The sequence below is a fragment of the Scyliorhinus torazame genome, chromosome 3 (genome assembly GCF_047496885.1).
Source record: "Scyliorhinus torazame isolate Kashiwa2021f chromosome 3, sScyTor2.1, whole genome shotgun sequence".
Taxonomy (NCBI): domain Eukaryota; kingdom Metazoa; phylum Chordata; class Chondrichthyes; order Carcharhiniformes; family Scyliorhinidae; genus Scyliorhinus; species Scyliorhinus torazame.
In genome coordinates this window covers 262,183,569-262,202,853 of record NC_092709.1, presented here as the reverse complement: position 1 = coordinate 262,202,853, position 19,285 = coordinate 262,183,569, and the positions used below count along the sequence as shown (strand labels likewise).

Sequence of the window (19,285 nt, the reverse complement as noted above, 5' to 3'; positions counted from 1 at the left end):
TTGTTTTTGTCAAAATTAAAAAATAATTTTGCTCCTGTTCCATGTTAGCAAAGATTTTAAAATCAAAGTATACTTTTAAGACCATTTGACATTTAAAAGATTTTTTAAAAAAAATTTATGAACCCAATTATTTTTTTCCAATTAAGGGAAATTTAGCGTGACCAATCCACGTACCCTGCATATCTTTGGGTTGTGGTGGTGAGACCCGTGCAGACACGGGGAGAATGTGCAAACTCCACACGGACAGTGACCCGGGGCTGGGATCAACCCCGGGTCCTTGGTGCCGTGAGGCAGCAGTGCTAACCACTGTACCGCCCATCATTTAAAAGATGGTAATTTCTTGTTTTGCTTTTCAATTTGGCATTTTATTGCTTTCCCCAGATGGAGACCAGCATAAAAGTCTCTGCTTTTCTATAATCGGTCTTGCATTTACTTTAGCATATTGATATCAATAGGAAAAGATTGTACAAGAGGCATGTTGTACCAGAGTGCTTTAATAATCTCTGAAATGGGCAGTGGCGATCGTGACCAGCCCAGGAGATGGCCTGTTCGTCGCCCGCTGCCCCCACCGACCTGCCCGCCAACCCATCCACCATCCGCGGCCGGTGATGGTGACGGTTTGAAGTGCGGGTCAACCGTCCTCGGCGAGAGCGTCCACAACCGGACACCCGCTCTCTGAACACCGAGCAGCGATGGAGGCGCTGATTCCCGTCATCAACAAGCTGCAGGAAGTGTTTAACACGGTCGGGGCCGATATCATCCAGCTGCCGCAGATCGTGGTGGTGGGGACCCAGTGGAAAAAGCTCAGTGCTGGAGAGTCTGGTGGGAAGAGACTTGCTCCTCCGAGGTACCGGTATTGTCACTCAAAGGCCATTGATTCTGCAGCTAGTGAATATTTCCCCTGAGGAACAGCGGAAAGCAGCTGGAGATGATGATGGAATTGATGCAGAAGAATGGGGAACATTTCATCACACAAAGCACAAGATCTACTCTGACTTTGATGAAATTAGGCAAGAAATAGAAAATGAGACAGAACGAGTTTCTGGTGGCAATAAGGGTATTAGTGCTGAACCAATTCACCTTAGGATCTTCTCACCACACGTGGTTAACCTGACGCTTGTCGACCTTCCTGGATTGACAAAGGTACCAGTGGGTGACCAACCTCGAGACATAGAGCTGCAGATAAAAGATCTGATACTGCGATATATCAGCAATCCAAACTCAATCATCTTATCTGTCACTGCTGCCAATACTGACATGGCAACCTCGGAGTCACTCAAAATTGCCAGAGAGGCAGATCCAGAAGGGCGGCGAACACTTGCTGTTATCACAAAACTGGACCTTATGGATGCTGGCACTGATGCTATGGATGTGCTTTTGGGAAGAGTTATTCAAGTCAAATTAGGTATCATTGGAATTGTCAGAAGGAGTCAGCTAGACATCAACAATAAGAAAATTGTGGCAGATGCTTTAAAGGATGAACATGCTTTTCTACAAAAGAAATACCCCTCTCTTGCTAACAGAAATGGAACTAAGCATTTGGCCAAAACTTTGAATAGATTACTAATGCACCATATCCGAGATTGCTTGCCAGAGCTTAAGACCAGGATAAATGTCCTGGCTGCTCAGTATCAGTCTTTACTGAACAGCTATGGCGAACCAGTGGAAGACAAGAGTGCAACATTGCTGCAGCTCATCACGAAGTTTGCAGCAGAATATTGCCACACAATTGAGGGAACAGCAAAATACATTGAAACTTCGGAACTTTGTGGAGGAGCGAGAATATGCTACATTTTTCATGAAACATTTGGACGTACTTTAGAATAGGAAGATGCTTTGGGTGGTCTCAACACTATTGACATTCTCACTGCAATTCGAAACGCCACTGGCCCACGTCCAGCACTTTTTGTTCCCGAAGTCTCTTTTGAGTTGTTAGTGAAACGACAAATCAAACGCCTGGAGGAGCCCAGCTTGCGATGTGTTGAATTGGTCCATGAGGAAATGCAAAGGATTATACAACATTGCAGCACATACAGTACACAGGAATTGCTCCGTTTTCCAAAACTCCATGATGCCATAGTAGAGGTTGTGACATCACTATTGCGCAGGAGATTACCTGTTACTAATGATATGGTTCACAATCTGGTAGCCATTGAGCTTGCATACATCAACACAAAACACCCTGATTTTGCAGATGCCTGTGGTGTTGTATTTTTTTTTTATAAATATTTTATTGAAAATTTTTGGTCAACCAACACAGTACATTGTGCATCCTTTACACAATATTATAACAACACAAATAACAATGACCTATTTTATAAACAAAAAATGAATAAATAATAAATAACAAAAATGAAAACTAACCCTAATTGGCAACTGCCTTATCACAAGTAACACTCTCCAAAAATATAATTTAACAGTCCAATATATAATTATCTGTCGCAACGACCTATACATATTATACAGTATATATTAACAACCCTGAGAGTCCTTCTGGTTCCTCCCTCCACCCCCCCCCCCCCCGTTCCTGGGCTGCTCCTGCTGCCTTTTTTCCATTCCATCTATCTTTCTGCGAGGTATTCGACGAACAGTTGCCACCGCCTGGTGAACCCTTGAGCCGACCCCCTTAGAACGAACTTAATCCGCTCTAGCTTTATAAACCCTGCCATGTCATTTATCCAGGTCTCCACCCCCGGGGGCTTGGCTTCTTTCCACATTAACAATATCCTGCGCCGGGCTACTAGGGACGCAAATGCCAAAACATCGGCCTCTCTCTCCTCCTGCACTCCCGGCTCTTGTGCAACCCCAAATATAGCCAACCCCCAGCTTGGTTCGACCCGGACCCCCACTACTTTTGAAAGCACCTTTGTCACCCCCATCCAAAACCCCTGTAGTGCCGGGCATGACCAAAACATATGGGTATGATTCGCTGGGCTTCTCGAGCACCTCGCACACCTATCCTCCACCCCAAAAAATTTACTGAGCCGTGCTCCAGTCATATGCGCCCTGTGTAATACCTTAAACTGAACCAGGCTTAGCCTGGCACACGAGGACGACGAGTTTACCCTGCTTAGGGCATCTGCCCACATACCCTCCTCGATCTCCTCCCCCAGCTCTTCTTCCCATTTCCCTTTTAGTTCATCTACCATAGTCTCCCCTTCGTCCCTCATTTCCCTATATATATCTGACACCTTACCATCCCCCACCCATGTCTTTGAGATCACTCTGTCCTGCACCTCTTGTGTCGGGAGCTGCGGGAATTCCCTCACCTGTTGCCTCGCAAAAGCCCTCAGTTGCATATACCTGAATGCATTCCCTTGGGGCAACCCATAATTCTCGGTCAGCGCTCCCAGACTCGCGAACTTCCCATCCACAAACAGATCTTTCAGTTGCGTTATTCCTTCTCTTTGCCACATTCCATATCCCCCATCCATTCCCCCCGGGGCAAACCTATGGTTGTTTCTTATCGGGGACCCCCCCAAGGCTCCAGTCTTTCCCCTATGCCGTCTCCACTGTCCCCAAATCTTCAGTGTAGCCACCACCACCGGGCTTGTGGTGTAGTTCCTCGGTGAGAACGGCAATGGGGCTGTCACCATAGCCTGTAGGCTAGTCCCCCTACAGGACGCCCTCTCTAATCTCTTCCACGCCGCTCCCTCCTCCTCTCCCATCCACTTACTCACCATTGAAATATTAGCGGCCCAATAATACTCACTTAGGCTCGGTAGTGCCAGCCGCCCCCCTATCCCTGCTACGCTGTAAGAATCCCTTCCTCACTCTCGGGGTCTTCCCGGCCCACACAAAACCCATGATGCTCTTTTCAATCCTTTTTATAAAAAAAAAGCCTTCGTGATCACCACCGGGAGGCACTGAAACACAAAGAGGAATCTCGGGAGGACCACCATCTTAACCGCCTGCACCCTCCCTGCCAGTGACAGGGATACCATATCCCATCTCTTAAAATCCTCCTCCATTTGTTCCACCAACCGCGTTAAATTTAACCTATGCAATGTGCCCCAATTCTTGGCTATCTGGATCCCCAGGTAACGAAAGTCCCCTGTTACCTTCCTCAACGGTAGGGCCTCTATTTCTCTACTCTGCTCCCCTGGATGCACCACAAACAACTCACTTTTCCCCATGTTCAATTTATACCCTGAAAAATCCCCAAACTCCCCAAGTATCCGCATTATTTCTGGCATCCCCTCCGCCGGGTCTGCCATGTATAGTAGCAAATCGTCCGCATACAAAGATACCCGGTGTTCTTCTCCTCGCCTAAGTACTCCCCTCCACTTCTTGGAACCCCTCAACGCTATCGCCAGGGGCTCAATCGCCAGTGCAAACAATAATGGGGACAGAGGGCATCCCTGCCTTGTCCCTCTATGGAGCCGAAAATATGCAGATCCCCGTCCATTCGTGACCACGCTCGCCATCGGGGCCCGATACAACAGCTGCACCCATCTAACATACCCCTCTCCAAAACCAAATCTCCTCAACACCTCCCACAAATAATCCCACTCCACTCTATCAAATGCTTTCTCGGCATCCATCGCCACTACTATCTCCGTTTCCCCCTCTGGTGGGGCCATCATCATTACCCCTAACAGCCTCCGTATATTCGTGTTCAGCTGTCTCCCCTTCACAAACCCAGTTTGGTCCTCGTGGACCACCCCTGGGACACATTCCTCTATTCTCATTGCCATTACCTTGGCCAGGATCTTGGCATCTACATTTAGGAGGGAAATAGGTCTATAGGACCCGCATTGTAGCGGGTCCTTTTCCTTCTTTAAGAGAAGCGATATCGTTGCTTCAGACATAGTCGGGGGCAGTTGTCCCCTTTCCTTTGCCTCATTAAAGGTCCTCGTCAATACCGGGGCGAGCATGTCCACATATTTTCTATAGAATTCGACTGGGAATCCATCCGGTCCCGGGGCCTTTCCCGCCTGCATGCTCCTAATTCCTTTCACCACTTCTACCTCGATCTGTGCTCCCAGTCCCACCCTTTCCTGGTCTTCCACCTTGGGGAAATTCCAGCCGATCCAAGAAGCCCATCATTCTCTCCCTCCCATCCGGGGGTTGAGCTTCATATAATTTTTTATAAAATGTCTTGAACACTCCATTCACTCTCTCCGCTCCCCGCTCCATCTCTCCTTCCTCATCCCTCACTCCCCCTATTTCCCTCGCTGCTCCCCTTTTCCTCAATTGGTGTGCCAGCAACCTGCTCGCCTTCTCCCCATATTCGTACTGTACACCCTGCGCCTTCCTCCATTGTGCCTCTGCAGTGCCCGTAGTCAGCAAGTCAAATTCTACATGTAGCCTTTGCCTTTCCCTGTACAGTCCCTCCTCCGGTGCTTCCGCATATTGTCTGTCCACCCTCAAAAGTTCTTGCAGCAACCGTTCCCGTTCCTTACTCTCCTGCTTCCCTTTATGTGCCCTTATTGATATCAGCTCCCCTCTAACCACCGCCTTCAACGCCTCCCAGACCACTCCCACCTGAACCTCCCCATTATCATTGAGTTCCAAGTACTTTTCAATGCACCCCCTCACCCTTAGACACACCCCCTCATCTGCCATTAGTCCCATGTCCATTCTCCAGGGTGGGCGCCCTCCTGTTTCCTCCCCTATCTCCAAGTCTACCCAGTGTGGAGCGTGATCCGAAATGGCTATAGCCGTATACTCCGTTCCCCTCACCTTCGGGATCAACGCCCTTCCCAGCACAAAAAAGTCTATTCGCGAGTAGACTTTATGGACATAGGAGAAAAACGAGAACTCCTTACTCCTAGGTCTGCTAAATCTCCACGGGTCTACACCTCCCGTCTGCTCCATAAAATCTTTAAGTACCTTGGCTGCTGCCGGCCTCCTTCCAGTCCTGGACTTCGACCTATCCAGCCCTGGTTCCAACACCGTATTAAAATCTCCCCCCATTATCAGCTTTCCCATCTCTAGGTCCGGAATGCGTCCTAGCATCCGCCTCATAAAATTGGCATCATCCCAGTTCGGGGCATATACGTTTACCAAAACCACCGTCTCCTCCTGTAGTTTGCCACTCACCATCACGTATCTGCCCCCGTTATCCGCCACTATAGTCTTTGCCTCGAACATTACCCGCTTCCCCACTAATATAGCCACCCCCCTGTTTTTCGCATCTAGCCCCGAATGGAACACCTGCCCCACCCATCCTTTGTGTAGCCTAACCTGGTCTATCAGTTTCAGGTGCGTTTCCTGTAACATAACCACATCTGCCTTAAGTTTCTTAAGGTGTGCGAGTACCCGTGCCCTCTTTATCGGCCCGTTCAGCCCTCTCACGTTCCACGTGATCAGCCGGGTTGGGGGGCTTCCTACCCCCCCCCCCCTTGTCGATTAGCCATCACCTTTTTCCAGCTCCTCACCCGGTTCCCACGCAGCTGTATCTCCCCCAGGCGGTGCCCCCCCCCGCCCATCCCCTCCCATACCAGCTCCCCCCTCTCCCCAGCAGCAGCAACCCAGTAATTCCCCCCTCCCACCCCCCCCCCAGCTAGATCCCCCGCTAGCGTAATTACTCCCCCCATGTTGCTCCCAGAAGTCAGCAAACTCTGGCCGACCTCGGCTTCCCCCCGTGACCTCGGCTCGCACCGTGCGACGCCCCCTCCTTCCTGCTTCTCTATTCCCGCCATGATTATCATAGCGCGGGAACCAAGCCCGCGCTTCTCCCTTGGCCCCGCTCCCAATGGCCAACGCCCCATCTCCTCCCCCTCCCCTCCTCCCCCATCACCACCTGTGGAAGAGAGAAAAGTTACCACATCGCAGGATTAGTACATAAAACTCCTCTTTCCCCCCTTTTTAACCCCCCTCTTTGCCCCCCACATTTGCCCCACCACTTTGTTCAAACGTTCTTTTTAATAACCCGCTCATTCCAGTTTTTCTTCCACAATAAAAGTCCACGCTTCATCCGCCGTCTCAAAGTAGTGGTGCCTCCCTCGATATGTGACCCACAGTCTTGCCGGTTGCAGCATTCCAAATTTTATCTTCTTTTTATGAAGCACCGCCTTGGCCCGATTAAAGCTCGCCCTCCTTCTCGCCACCTCCGCACTCCAGTCTTGATAAACGCGGATCACCGCGTTCTCCCATTTACTGCTCCGAGTTTTCTTTGCCCATCTAAGGACCATTTCTCTATCCTTAAAACGGAGGAATCTCACCACTATGGCTCTGGGAATTTCTCCTGCTCTCGGCCCTCGCGCCATCACTCGGTATGCTCCCTCCACCTCCAACGGACCCGCCGGGGCCTCCGCTCCCATTAACGAGTGCAGCATTGTGCTCACATATGCCCCGACGTCCGCTCCCTCCACACCTTCAGGAAGACCAAGAATCCTCAGGTTGTTCCTCCTTGCGTTGTTCTCCAGTGCCTCCAACCTTTCCACACATCGTTTCTGATGTGCCTCATGCGTCTCCGTCTTCACCACCAGGCCCTGTATGTCGTCCTCATTCTTGGCTGCCTTTGCCTTCACGACCCGAAGCTCCCGCTCCTGGGTCTTTTGTTCCTCCTTTAGCCCTTCGATCGCCTGTAGTATCGGGGCCAACAGCTCTTTCTTCATTTCCTTTTTGAGCTCTTCCACACAGCATTTCAAGAACTCTTGTTGTTCAGGGCCCCATGTTAAACTGCCACCTTCCGACGCCATCTTGGTTTTTGCTTGCCTTCCTTGCCGCTGTTCTAAAGGATCCACTGCAATCCGGCCACTTTCTCCTCCTTTTTTCATCCGTATCCAGGGGGGATTCCCTTCTGGTTTACCGCACAGTGTTTTTAACCGTCAAAATTGCCGTTGGGGCTCCTATCAAGAGCCCAAAAGTCCGTTTCACCGGGAGCTGCCGAAACATGCGACTCATCTGGTCATCGCCGCACCCGGAAGTCGCCTGTAGTGTTTTAAACAGTAACATCGAGGAGCAAAGGCGTAACCGTTTAGCAAGGGATTCACACTCTTTGTCTCGAGATAAGGTTTCAGGTAAAGCAGTTCAGGTACCGAATGGGAATCCAGATGGAGCAACAACTGGAAATTGGAGAGGCATGTTAAAAGCATCTGTATCAAAGCCAGACGAAGGACCATCTGAAGAAAAACCTAGGCTGCCCGTGGCTCCTGGCAGCCCTCATAGAGGACCTGCTGTAAATTTCCTGGATGTGCGTGTTCCTGTCTCACGTAAACTCTCCGCGCGGGAGAAGCGAGATTGTGAAGTCATCGCACGACTCATTAAGTCCTATTTTCTGATTGTGAGAAAAAACATCCAGGACAGTGTGCCAAAGGCTGTGATGAATTTCCTCGTCAATTATGTGAAGGACAATCTCCAAAGTGAATTGGTTGGTCAACTCTACAAGTCAATGTTGCTGGAAGACCTTCTTACTGAATCCGAGGTTATGGCCCAACGCAGGAAGGAGGCTGCAGACATGCTAAAGGCCTTACTACGAGCCAGCCAGGTTATTGCAGAAATACGGGAAACACATCTGTGGTGAACCTGTTGGCCACATATCGTAAAGTTACCTTGATGGATACATCTATTACTTGAATGCTGCTGAATTGAAAAAGGCACTGTTTATTTGCTTACTGTGTAAAAAATGTATTTATGAACTTTCAGCTATGGTGCTGTGAAGGAAACCACAGAAACTCAATGCCACAAATCTCATGCCCTTAATGTAGTATTTCCTATTGAACTTGTGTAATATTTGCTTCATGGTCCTGTGGTGGTAGAAAACACAATGTAAGATTAAATTGGAAAATAGAAATCTTCGGAATCACAAAATAAAAAATTAAAAAATTATCTCTGAAATGTTGGTGTACGTGCATCTGTCTGTAATGATACTACCTTCTGAACTAGAGCCAATATTCCTAATGCTGGTTCCATAATTCCTTTCCAATGCCATCTAATATTTTCTTCAAATGGTTATTTACTATTTTTTCTGAAATGCTGTGGCTGCTTCTAGCCTATAGTCTAATTGAATGGGAAAAAACTCCTTCCTTTTGAGCTATTATATTTATGGCCTCTTGCTCATTGACCCTGATTTTGCAGTCAGCACTAAAGGAACAGCATTCTTGTTCATGATGTTTACAGTTGCCCACAAATTATCCATGAGCTATTGGACGACTGATCCAGCACAGAATAACATTTTGTGGAAAAAGATGTTTTACAATTTCTTCAATGCTTACTTCAATAGGTACAGGCATCAGCTCAACTACCCATGCATGACGCTGGCAAATACGCATAGATGGGAAACCATTTGAGCAAAAGATCTGATTCAACATTGATGCCAAGCTATTGAACCCTATAAGATAATAGTCAGTGATTATACTCTTGTGGGGAAAGGATGAGGAGGGCTGCCTCACGCTGGAGCTCTGCCCAATGGGGGGCATCATCTTTACCTGCTAACTGATGGACTTGCCAAATTTGCTTTGTAGAAATGCATATAATTTAATTAAAAGTTTAGTTGAATTATTCTGGTTAAAAATGCCCTCCTTTTTAAAAATTTGTTTCGAATAGATGATGAACCATGGGAAAGAGTCAATGCTTATTTGATTCATGATACTGCTGACTGGAAAGATCTCAACTTGAAATTTGTTCTACAAGTTTATAGAGACTACTATCTAACTAATGATCGCACTTACCTCAAAGACATGTGGTCCGTCTGCAAGGTAGAGAATGTTTTATTGTTCTGTTTTAAAATTTTATGCAAAGGGAGATGTTGTTCTGTATATAATAAATCTCGTAGCTCAAGCTATAATATGAATTTGAAAAGTGGAATTTAGCCAAACGTATAATTTTCTGTGATGCAGTGGATAAATCGTGCAGGGTGTTGTTTCTTCTCTCAACCTCATATTGGTCCATTGAGTGTGTTTTCTCTAACAGTCATATTTATCTATTATACAGGATGAATGAGTAAGGCAAAATTATATTTTAAAGGAATGTAAATTAATTTACATTCCAAGGTGGAATAACTGACTTTCTGTTCAAAGAAAAGTATTGAATGTTGGATCTGTAATATTACAGATCAAAGTTACAGTATGGTACAGTAGTTGCTTTAATACATTTGAGATTTCTGAGCTTTGGCTTGAGAATTTCTGGTAATTAATATTATGGTATTGCTGTTAAATTGCATTTTGCTCAAAAGGGATAACATTTGAGCATTAAGCTTTTGAGAATGTGACTTAGGGATCATTGAAAGAATGCCCAGGAAAGTGCCTTGCCTATACTAGCTGGACATAGTGGAGGTGGTTAAAGACATTCCCAGTAAATAGTCGAGCATCATGCATTGGAATACTGTAGCTTCATTCATGCAAGTCCAGCACAGTTACCTGACCAGATTTAGGAAGGTGATGGGTTTAGCCCACCAATTGAGATAATGTAGCATGCTTTGTTTTCTGTTACAAGTAATTTTATGGATTGGATGAAATTCCACAATAGACTCTTTCTAGTTTGTATACGCATGCCTGTTGACTTATGAGTGGGCTAGTCCTAAACATGATTTTAAAAAACATTTGACCATGGCTGGCAAGGCTAGCAAATATTGCCCATGTGAATCATTTAATCTCCTGGAAACTTGGAGAAGCTGATTCTGGAGCATATAAGAGATTATAGCAACAATACTGTGACGCACTATTATATGAACATACGTGCAAATTAGGAGCCCTCGAGCCTGCTCCACCACGGAATAAGATCATGGCTGATCTGATTTTAACACCAACTCTACATTCCTGCCTACCACCAATAACCTTTCAGCTCCTTGTTAAATCAAGAATTTATCCACCTCTGCCTTAAATATTCAAAGACACTGCTTCCACCGCCTTTTGAGGAAGAACGTTCCAAAGGCTCACGACCCTCTGAGACAAAATTCTCCTCATCGTTGTCTTAAATGAACAGCATATTTTTGAGCAGTGATCCCTAGTTCTAGATTCTCCCACCAAAAGAAACATTTTCTTCATATCCACCCTGTCATAGACTCCTCAAGATGTTATGTTTCCATCGAGTTGCCTCTTGCTCTTCTGAACTCTAGTGGATACAAGCCTAGTTTGTCCAGCCTTTCCTCATAAGACAACCAGGTATTTGTGTCGTAAACATTCTCAGAATTGCTTCCATATTATTTTCATCCATCCTGTAATAAGGAGACCAACACTGCACACAGTACTACAGATGTGAAAGCATTAGCACCTTGTATAACTGAAACATAACCTCCCTACTTTTGTTTCAATTCCCCTTGCAAAAATCAATAGCATTCCATTAGCTTTCCTAATTTCTTGCTGTACCTGCAAACTAACCTTTTGCAACCAAGACTCCCAGATCCCTCTGCATCTCGGAGTGCTGCAATCTTACCATTTGTGATTTTTTTTTTTTCCCTCCCTGCCAAAATGGACAATTTCACATTTTCCCACATAATACTCTACATTTGCCAGATCTTTGCCCACTCACTTAACCTATCCAGATCCTTTTGAAGCCTCCTTATGTCCTCTTCAGAAGTGAAAAAATATTGCATCATAAAGGTAAAAATTCCTGATTGAGAAGTGTCATAGCTAATTGTAAGAGAGACCAGTGATGCTGTGACCAAGAAAATATCAGTGCAGGCCTGAGATTTATAGCATTTTCAGTTTACTAGTTGGCCACCATTATAACCTTGAAGGAGGTCTTGTGGCGCAGTGGGTAATGTGCCTGCCTCTGAGCCAGAAGCTCTGGGTTCCAGTCCCACACCTGGGGCGTCATTCTCCGATCCCCCGCCGGGTTGGAGAATCGCCGGGGGCTGCCGTGAATCCCGCCCCCGCCGGTTGCCGAAGTCTCCGGCACCGGATATTCGGCGGGTATCGGGCCGCGCCGGTTGGCGGCCCCCCCCGCTCGATTCTCCGGCCCAGATGGGCCGAAGTCCCGCCGATAAATTGTCTGTCCCGCCGGCGTGGATTAAACCACCTTTTGAACGGCGGGACAAGGCGGCGTGGGTGGGGTCCTGGGGGGGGCGCGGGGCGATCTGGCCCCGGGGGGTGTCCCCACGGTGGCCTGGCCCGTGATGGGGGCCCACCGATCCGCGGGCGGGCCTGTGCCATGGGGGGCACTCTTTCCCTTCCGCCACGGTCTCCACCATGGCGGAGGCAGAAGAGACTCCCTCCACTGCGCATGCGTGGGAAACTGTCAGCGGCCGCTGACGCTCCCGCGCATGCGCCGCCCAGGGATGTAATTTCCGCGCCAGCTGGCGGCGCAACAAAGGCCGTTTCCGCCAGCTGGCGGGGCGGAAATTCCTCCGGCGCCGGCCTAGCCCCTCAATGTTGGGGCTCGGCCCCCAAAGATGTGGAGCATTCCGCACCTTTGGGGCGGCGCGATGCCCGTCTGATTGGCGCCGTTTTGGGCGCCAGTCGGCGGACATCGCGCCGTTTCGGGAGAATTTTGCCCCAGGACCTGATAGCCAAGGAAGGTGGTTCATAACATAGTTAACTAGGATGAATATCAGCCTGAAAAATGCTTCCAACATGCCAATAGCAGGCGGTAAGAGCGGGAGAGACAAATGGTCAACCATGCTTGTTGCAGAATGGCGCCCCTCAAGCTATAAGCCTCTGGCTAATGACCTGTTCCAGGAAATTTGCTATGGGAGCAGACAAAAGTCTGCCTTGTGCAGCAGTAGGTGCAGAAAGTGAAACAACAACAATTATAACCCTGAACAGTTATGGATTCAAGTCCCATTTGGTGATGCAGCCTGACGTTTCCAGGGCTGTATTGGGGGAATGCTAACTTTATCAGAAATGTCATCTTTTAGTGAGACATTTATCTAATCTGTAAAAATATTAATCTATAAAAGTTGGCTGTTATTTTTGCTTAATTGACTACTGTAATTCATTAGATGTTAAATTTTCCTTTGGGCGTTTTGAGGACATGGGGACCTGCATTACCAAAAGATATTGTTTTTACAAACATAGTTTTGCACAATGTTTTAAACTTTTATTGAGAAGCATCAGTTGCCATGAAAGCAGTCAGTGTATTTTTCATTAAATATAACTAAAATAATTTACAGAAATAATCTTGAATGAATGACTTTTAAATTGTCAGATTATAATTGGTGTGGTTTTAGTTATTCTAATTTACTAAATGCAGTCTTACGTAGTTCATTTAGTTTCTGTCTTAACTGACTGATTTAGGCTCCTTTGAACAAAGATGGTGTTGGTTGAAAATTTGTAAAATATTTTTCTTCTCCTATTTCACATTTTCATCCAAATTTACACCCACCAACAAACAATCAACAGTAACAAATACAATGTCAATCCCCTGGCCAACAATTCCTCTCCTCCACCAACCCCCAAACAACCCTCAACATTTTAAATACGAACATCAAAGAAAAGGAATCAGGAATCCACCATACATAGTCACCAACAACATATACAGTCCAACCCCCCCCTCCCAATGTTCGATGTCATCTAACTCTTGAAAGTGCATAATAAACAAAACCCATGAATTGTAAACCCCTTCCATCTTTCCCCTCAACTCAAGCTTCACCTTCTTGAGTATTTAAAAACTCCCAACAGATCTCCCTGCCACGCCAGGACACAGAGTGGAGAAACTGATCTCCACCCCAACAGGATCCGCCTTTGGGCGATCAGCGAGGTGAAGGCTAAAACATCTGCCTCCACACCCGCTTCCAACCCTGGCCAATCCGATACCCCGAATATGGCCTCTAGAGGTCCCGGCTCAAGCCTCACATGTACCACCTTCAAAATTACCCTGAACACTCCCCCTCCAGCTTTGGACAGGACCAAAACATATGAACGCGGTTTGCGGACCTCCCCCCACATACATCCTCTATCCACTCAATGAGGCGGCTCATCCTCACCTTTGTGAGGTGCGCCCTATACACCACCTTCAGCTGTATCAGCACCAGCCTTGTGCACAAAGCTGAGGCATTCATCCTCCGGAGCACCTCACAACACAACCCTTCCTTCATGCCCTCTCCCAACTCTTCCTCCCACTTTGTCTTAATCCCCTCTATCAGTGCCTTCTCTTCTCCCAGAATCACCCAATAAATCGCCGACACCACCCCCTTCTCCATTCCCCCTGTCATCAGCACCTCCTCCCAACAGTGCGGAAGCCGGCGCCACCAGAAAGCTTTCTCCTTAGCGAAATTTCGGACCTGTATATACCTAAACATTTCCCCCTGCCCCAACCCATATTTCGCCCACAGCTCCTTCAATCCCTCAAACCGGCACCCTAGAAACAAATCCTTTAATGCCCTACTCCCATCTCCGAAGACTCCCATCCCACTTCCCTGACTCAAATCTGTGATTCCACCGAATTGGCATTGTCGGTTGAAAAATTTGATCCAACTTTTTTATTGATGGGAGATTAATGAGGAAGAATACAAGAGTGTGTGTTGTAAGTATGATGTGCTTCATGTTGAGAAGTAGGATTGGAGGTTCTATAGATGTTTAACAGAATAGCTTGATCTATTTTTCAGCATGGGAAAAAAAGGAGTGTTTCTTACTATAGGAACTAGGGTTGAAAGGTAATTTTGAACAGAAGACTATGATACAATAATTATATAAACCAGCAGGATTAACAGACTGAATGAAGTTTTCTTGCTCTGTTGATTTAGGTGAAATGTTTTAAAGAGCACTGTATTTGGGTAATTTTCTTTTGTGATGCTGTGAGGTAGGCCCACGTGAAAAGCCGAGAACTTTAACAATCTGAATTCGAGTTTTAAATTTTTCGGTGTAAGGAATTTAGAGTGAGATGACAGATTAACTATTGTAAACTGAGTTTGCAACTTCATTAATTGTTGTTTTTAGGCTGTCATGGAGTCTGAACTGAAGTTTGATACTGATGGAGATGGACTTATTGAAAACTCCGGTTATGCAGACCAGACTTATGATGGATGGGCGGTAACTGGACCTAGGTAGGGAATCAATCTGAAATTTATGATAATTTAAAACTAGTGCATTCAATAGAGAATAATTGGAATCTGTGCTTGTTTTTCTTCCAGTTTTACTTGCATCTTTCTTCTTCCCTTCTATTGGACAATGCATTATTTCTCGCAAAGAGCAACGGCAGGAAATCTGCTCATGTCTGCTGCTGTTAACAGCAGCTACACTTGTCTTTTAATATAGAAAAACATTCCAAGGTGCCTCATGGTTGGCATGATCAAATGGAACTTAACACCAGGCTGACAAGCCTGCTTACATTTTCTGAAACCTTTGGCCAAAAACTGACCTCTGTTCCAAGCTTCTTGGAGCATTGGTATTTGCAGTACACTGAACATGAACTTTGCGCTAAAGTCTTGTAATGGCCGCTACATTGCAGTATCATTGCAGTTACCAGTTTTGAAGCCTGCTTATTTGCAGTTTCACAATTAACATGGAATGTAATTCCAGTTATGAACAGTTTTATTGTGCAACTACTGTTGAAAATTATTCCGCTGTCTTTGTTCAAATTGCAGTGCCTACTGTGGAGGGCTCTGGTTAGCGTCTGTGTGTGTTATGTGCAAGATGGCCGAGATTCTGAAAAATGATGAAGAATACAAAAAATACAAAGATATACTAGAAAGAGGAAAAGAAGCATTTGAGAGGATACTGTGGAATGGTAACCTTATACTTGAATTGAGCTATTGGCACTTTGATTAAAAAGTTCATAATGAAATACTAACCCTTGAGCTGACCATAACCGATTTTTGAAATGCATGAAAACTGAACATGTTTTTGAGAGGGGAGCTCCTGTCAATAAATTACAAGAAAATGGGTGTCAAACTAAAAGGCTTTAGTGGTATTATGCTTTGAGAGCTGATGTGCTGCATTGGCACCCTCATTCTCTGCATCACTAGTTTTGGGTTTTCCATTAGAAAAAGTACTAATTAGTCAGGTTCTCCTTTCTCAGCTGCACATACTACCTAAGAGAGGACGGATCTATTTGGCGCTGCAGTAGTGGTCAACACAATGTGTGTGTTCACTCTTTTTGGAAAATTTTCAACTGTCTTTTTTCAATGAATTGATGACTAACTTGCGTCCCTCTGGGCATTTTCTTTGATCTTATGCTGTATTGTTCCTATATGCCCATTTTCTCTGTGTGCATAGGAACATAAGAGTAGGAACAGGCCATTCAAGCCCTCGAGCCTGTCCCACCATTCAATGAGATCATGGCAGATCTTTGGCCTAGCTCCGTATTCCTGCCTTTGGACCATATCCCTTAATATCTTCGTTTAACAAAACTCTAGCTATCTCAGATTTAAAATCAACAACTGTTCTAGTTTCAACTGCTGTTTGTGGGAGAGAGTTCCAAACCCCTACCACCTTTTGAGTGAAAAAGTGCTTCTTGACATCTTTCCTGAATGGCCTAGCCCTAATATTTAGACTATGGCTAAATTACTATGCAAAAATGATTCAATCCGAACCAGTTATTTAAAACAAGTCGATCAGCTTGTTTACAAGGCATATTTTAAAAATAATCTAATCCACACAAATGATTGGCGACTGAGCAACATCTGTTGAGCTGTTTGCTGAAAAATACTTTTCACTGTACCTCAGTACACGTGACCATAAACAAAATCCAAATGTAAATGCTATGGATATCGAGGGTAAGATATGGAAAGTCTCTTTTTTTGCACTTTTGGAATTTTTTACCATGTGTATAGTTTAAAGAATTAAAAAGTGTTTTTCATTCAAAGTGTGACACCTAGTGAATAATTTACTAACAGTTTGCAGTACAGTGGTGCAATTTGTGTGGGGGTATCAAACTGAACTGTCTGAAGACGTGCCATGCTTTCCTGCTGTGGCTATGACCAGTTGGTGGGTCCAGAATTTTACATTGACAAAAAAAATGCATGATTTATTGTCCTAGTCCAAAGGGTGATTTTAAAATTTATTTTAAAGTTGATGGCATTACATGTTCTGACATGTCTGCTGTCAAACTTTAGCAACACCTCTGTGCAGATCACTCCTATTGAATATGGCATTCTGCTCATCTTGCAGGAAAATACTACAATTATGACAGTAGTAAGAAGTGTTACTCGAACAGTGTGATGTCAGACCAATGTGCTGGACAGTGGTTTGTGAGAGCATGTGGCCTTGGAGAAGGTGAATATGAGGTAATTATATGCTTTACATAATTTTGCTTATTTGAAGGATTGAATGCTATTACCAAAGCTCTTAAAACTATGTCTTTTTAATGGAAGCAAAATAATCTGTGTCTAATTAACAATTCTCTCTGCCATTATAGATTTTTACTTGGTATTTGTCAGCACACATTAAACTAATTTCTATCATTTAATATGACAAAAATACACAACTGGACAATTGAATTTTTAGCTACTGTTTTTGAAACATGTATTCCAGAATTATATTGACTCATTTTTACCGCCCGTCAGTAGGAGTAGGCTACTTTTCTATGCTGTGTTGTCTTTGGATATTGAGTATGTAGAACTGACTTCGGGTCATTCAATTAAAAAGCTGCTGAAGCAACTGGAAACACTTGATAGAATCTGCTCAAACTGGTAATTGGTGCCATTAAAATTCAACAACGGTAAAGGTATGTTGAAATGTATTTTGGCCCATGTCTGCTAATATAAATTCTAAACTGGCAGCACGGTGGCACAGTGGTTAGCACTGCTGCCTCACTGCGCTGAGGACCTGGGTTCGATCCTGGCCACGGGTCACTGTCCGTGTGGAGTTTGCACATTCTCCCAATGGCTGCGTGGGTCTCACCCCCACACCCCAAAGATGTGCAGGGTAGGTGGATTGGCAATGCTAAATTGCCCCTTAATTGGAAAAAAATGAATTGGGTACATTAAATTGAAAAAATATATAGAAACTCTAAATTGAGACCAAATTAATTATTTAATGAGAACAATTATCCATGCACTTTTGTTGACACTTTCAGCACATTGTCATTTTAAATTAAACAAAAATAATGTCAAAAACCCAAGCAGACAGGGACAATGTGCAAACTCCACACAGTCACCCAAAGCCAGAATCGAATCTGGGTCCCCTGGCCCTGTGAGACAGTAGTGCTAACCACTGTGCTGCCCTAACGAGCATATGAATTAGGAGAAGGTCACTCGCCTGTTCCGCCATTTAATTAGATCATGGCTGGTCTGACTGAAACCTCAATCCCAAATTCCTGCCTACCTCTGATAACCTCTCACCTTCTTGTTAAGCCAGAATCTATCAACTGCCTTAAGAATATTCAAAGATTCTGCTTCCACTACGTTTTTAAGGAAAAGAGTTCTAAAGATGAACATCTGAAAGAGAAAGTTTCTCCTCATCTGTTTTAAATGAGTAACTCTTTAAGAGAGACTCCAAGTTCTAGATTCTCTCATAAGAGGAAACATTTATTCCACATACACCATGTCATGATCCCTTCTGATCCTAAAGGGTTCGATCAAGTGGCCTCTTACTCTTCTAATCCAGTGGATACAAGCCAACCTGTCCAACCTTTCCTGATTGCCGTACATCTTTCCAAGTGCCAGCCAAAACATTTTTAATAATGGCTTCTTCTAACATTTTCCCTAAGACAGATGTTAGACTAACTGGCCTGTAGTTTCCTGCTTTCTGTCCGTCCCTCCTTTTTTGAATGAAATAATTTAATTTGCTATTTTCCAACCTAATGGAACCTTTCCCAAATCTAGGAAGCTTTGGAAAATTAAAACCAATGCTGCTGCTTCTTTGGCAATCACTCACTAATGAGTATGATTGTCCATCTAGAAACTGGTCATGGGTTCTGTGGGTTGACGAGCACGATCCTAGAGCTCCATCTTCGAGTGGACACTTGGCAGGTGTTTCCAGGAGGTAGGATTAGTCCTTGGACTCTAGATCGCTGGTATTCCTTTCTCGGGCTCCTTTCCTGGGCCTCTTCTTGCCATTGGGTGTTCTTGAAAGAATTGTGTCACTTCCAGCGGGAGGTTCCTCCAAGTACGTCTCTTCTGAGCAAGGGTCTCCCAGGCATTGACGTCTATGTTGTACTTATTGAGGTAAGCCTTCAGGGTGCCTTTGAAGTGCTTCCTTTTGATACGGAGCTTGGCTAAAAAGATTTGCTTTGACAGTTGGGACTCTGACATCCTAAGCACACTGCCAGCACAGCAGAGTTGGTTTTGGATCATTATGCTCTTTTTAGCCTTAGTTTATTAGCTCTGATTATGTCACCTTTGCTCACGAGTCGCCAGGTATCTTTCTGATACCGCCACGTGGTTCAAGTTCAAGTTATGATTAATAAGTCAGCACACCGCTTAGTAAGATTGAAATCAACGGTCATTTATTACATACAACAAGTAATGTTTACACAATAATCCTACTATCTATATACAAAACCTGTCACTACTGGC

At 45.1% G+C, this 19,285-nt stretch overlaps 2 protein-coding genes across 3 annotated transcripts in view; both read left to right on the top strand.

Annotated features, from left to right (window-relative positions):
* The window catches only part of gba2 (glucosidase, beta (bile acid) 2), a 94,682-nt gene that overhangs the window by 50,296 nt on the left and 25,101 nt on the right, over positions 1-19,285 (top strand). For both annotated transcript variants that reach the window (XM_072497178.1, XM_072497177.1), the window contains 4 exons: positions 9,496-9,647; positions 14,766-14,872; positions 15,413-15,555; positions 16,938-17,053. In XM_072497178.1, the coding sequence (XP_072353279.1) occupies positions 9,496-9,647; positions 14,766-14,872; positions 15,413-15,555; positions 16,938-17,053 (518 nt within the window). The remainder of the gene's footprint in view (positions 1-9,495; positions 9,648-14,765; positions 14,873-15,412; positions 15,556-16,937; positions 17,054-19,285) is intronic.
* Positions 519-8,778, top strand: LOC140409082 (dynamin-1-like protein). The gene is given in 3 exon segments (XM_072497179.1): positions 519-793; positions 795-2,200; positions 7,878-8,778. Coding segments are annotated over 3 exon segments (2,103 nt in total). The 5' UTR covers positions 519-692; the 3' UTR covers positions 8,474-8,778.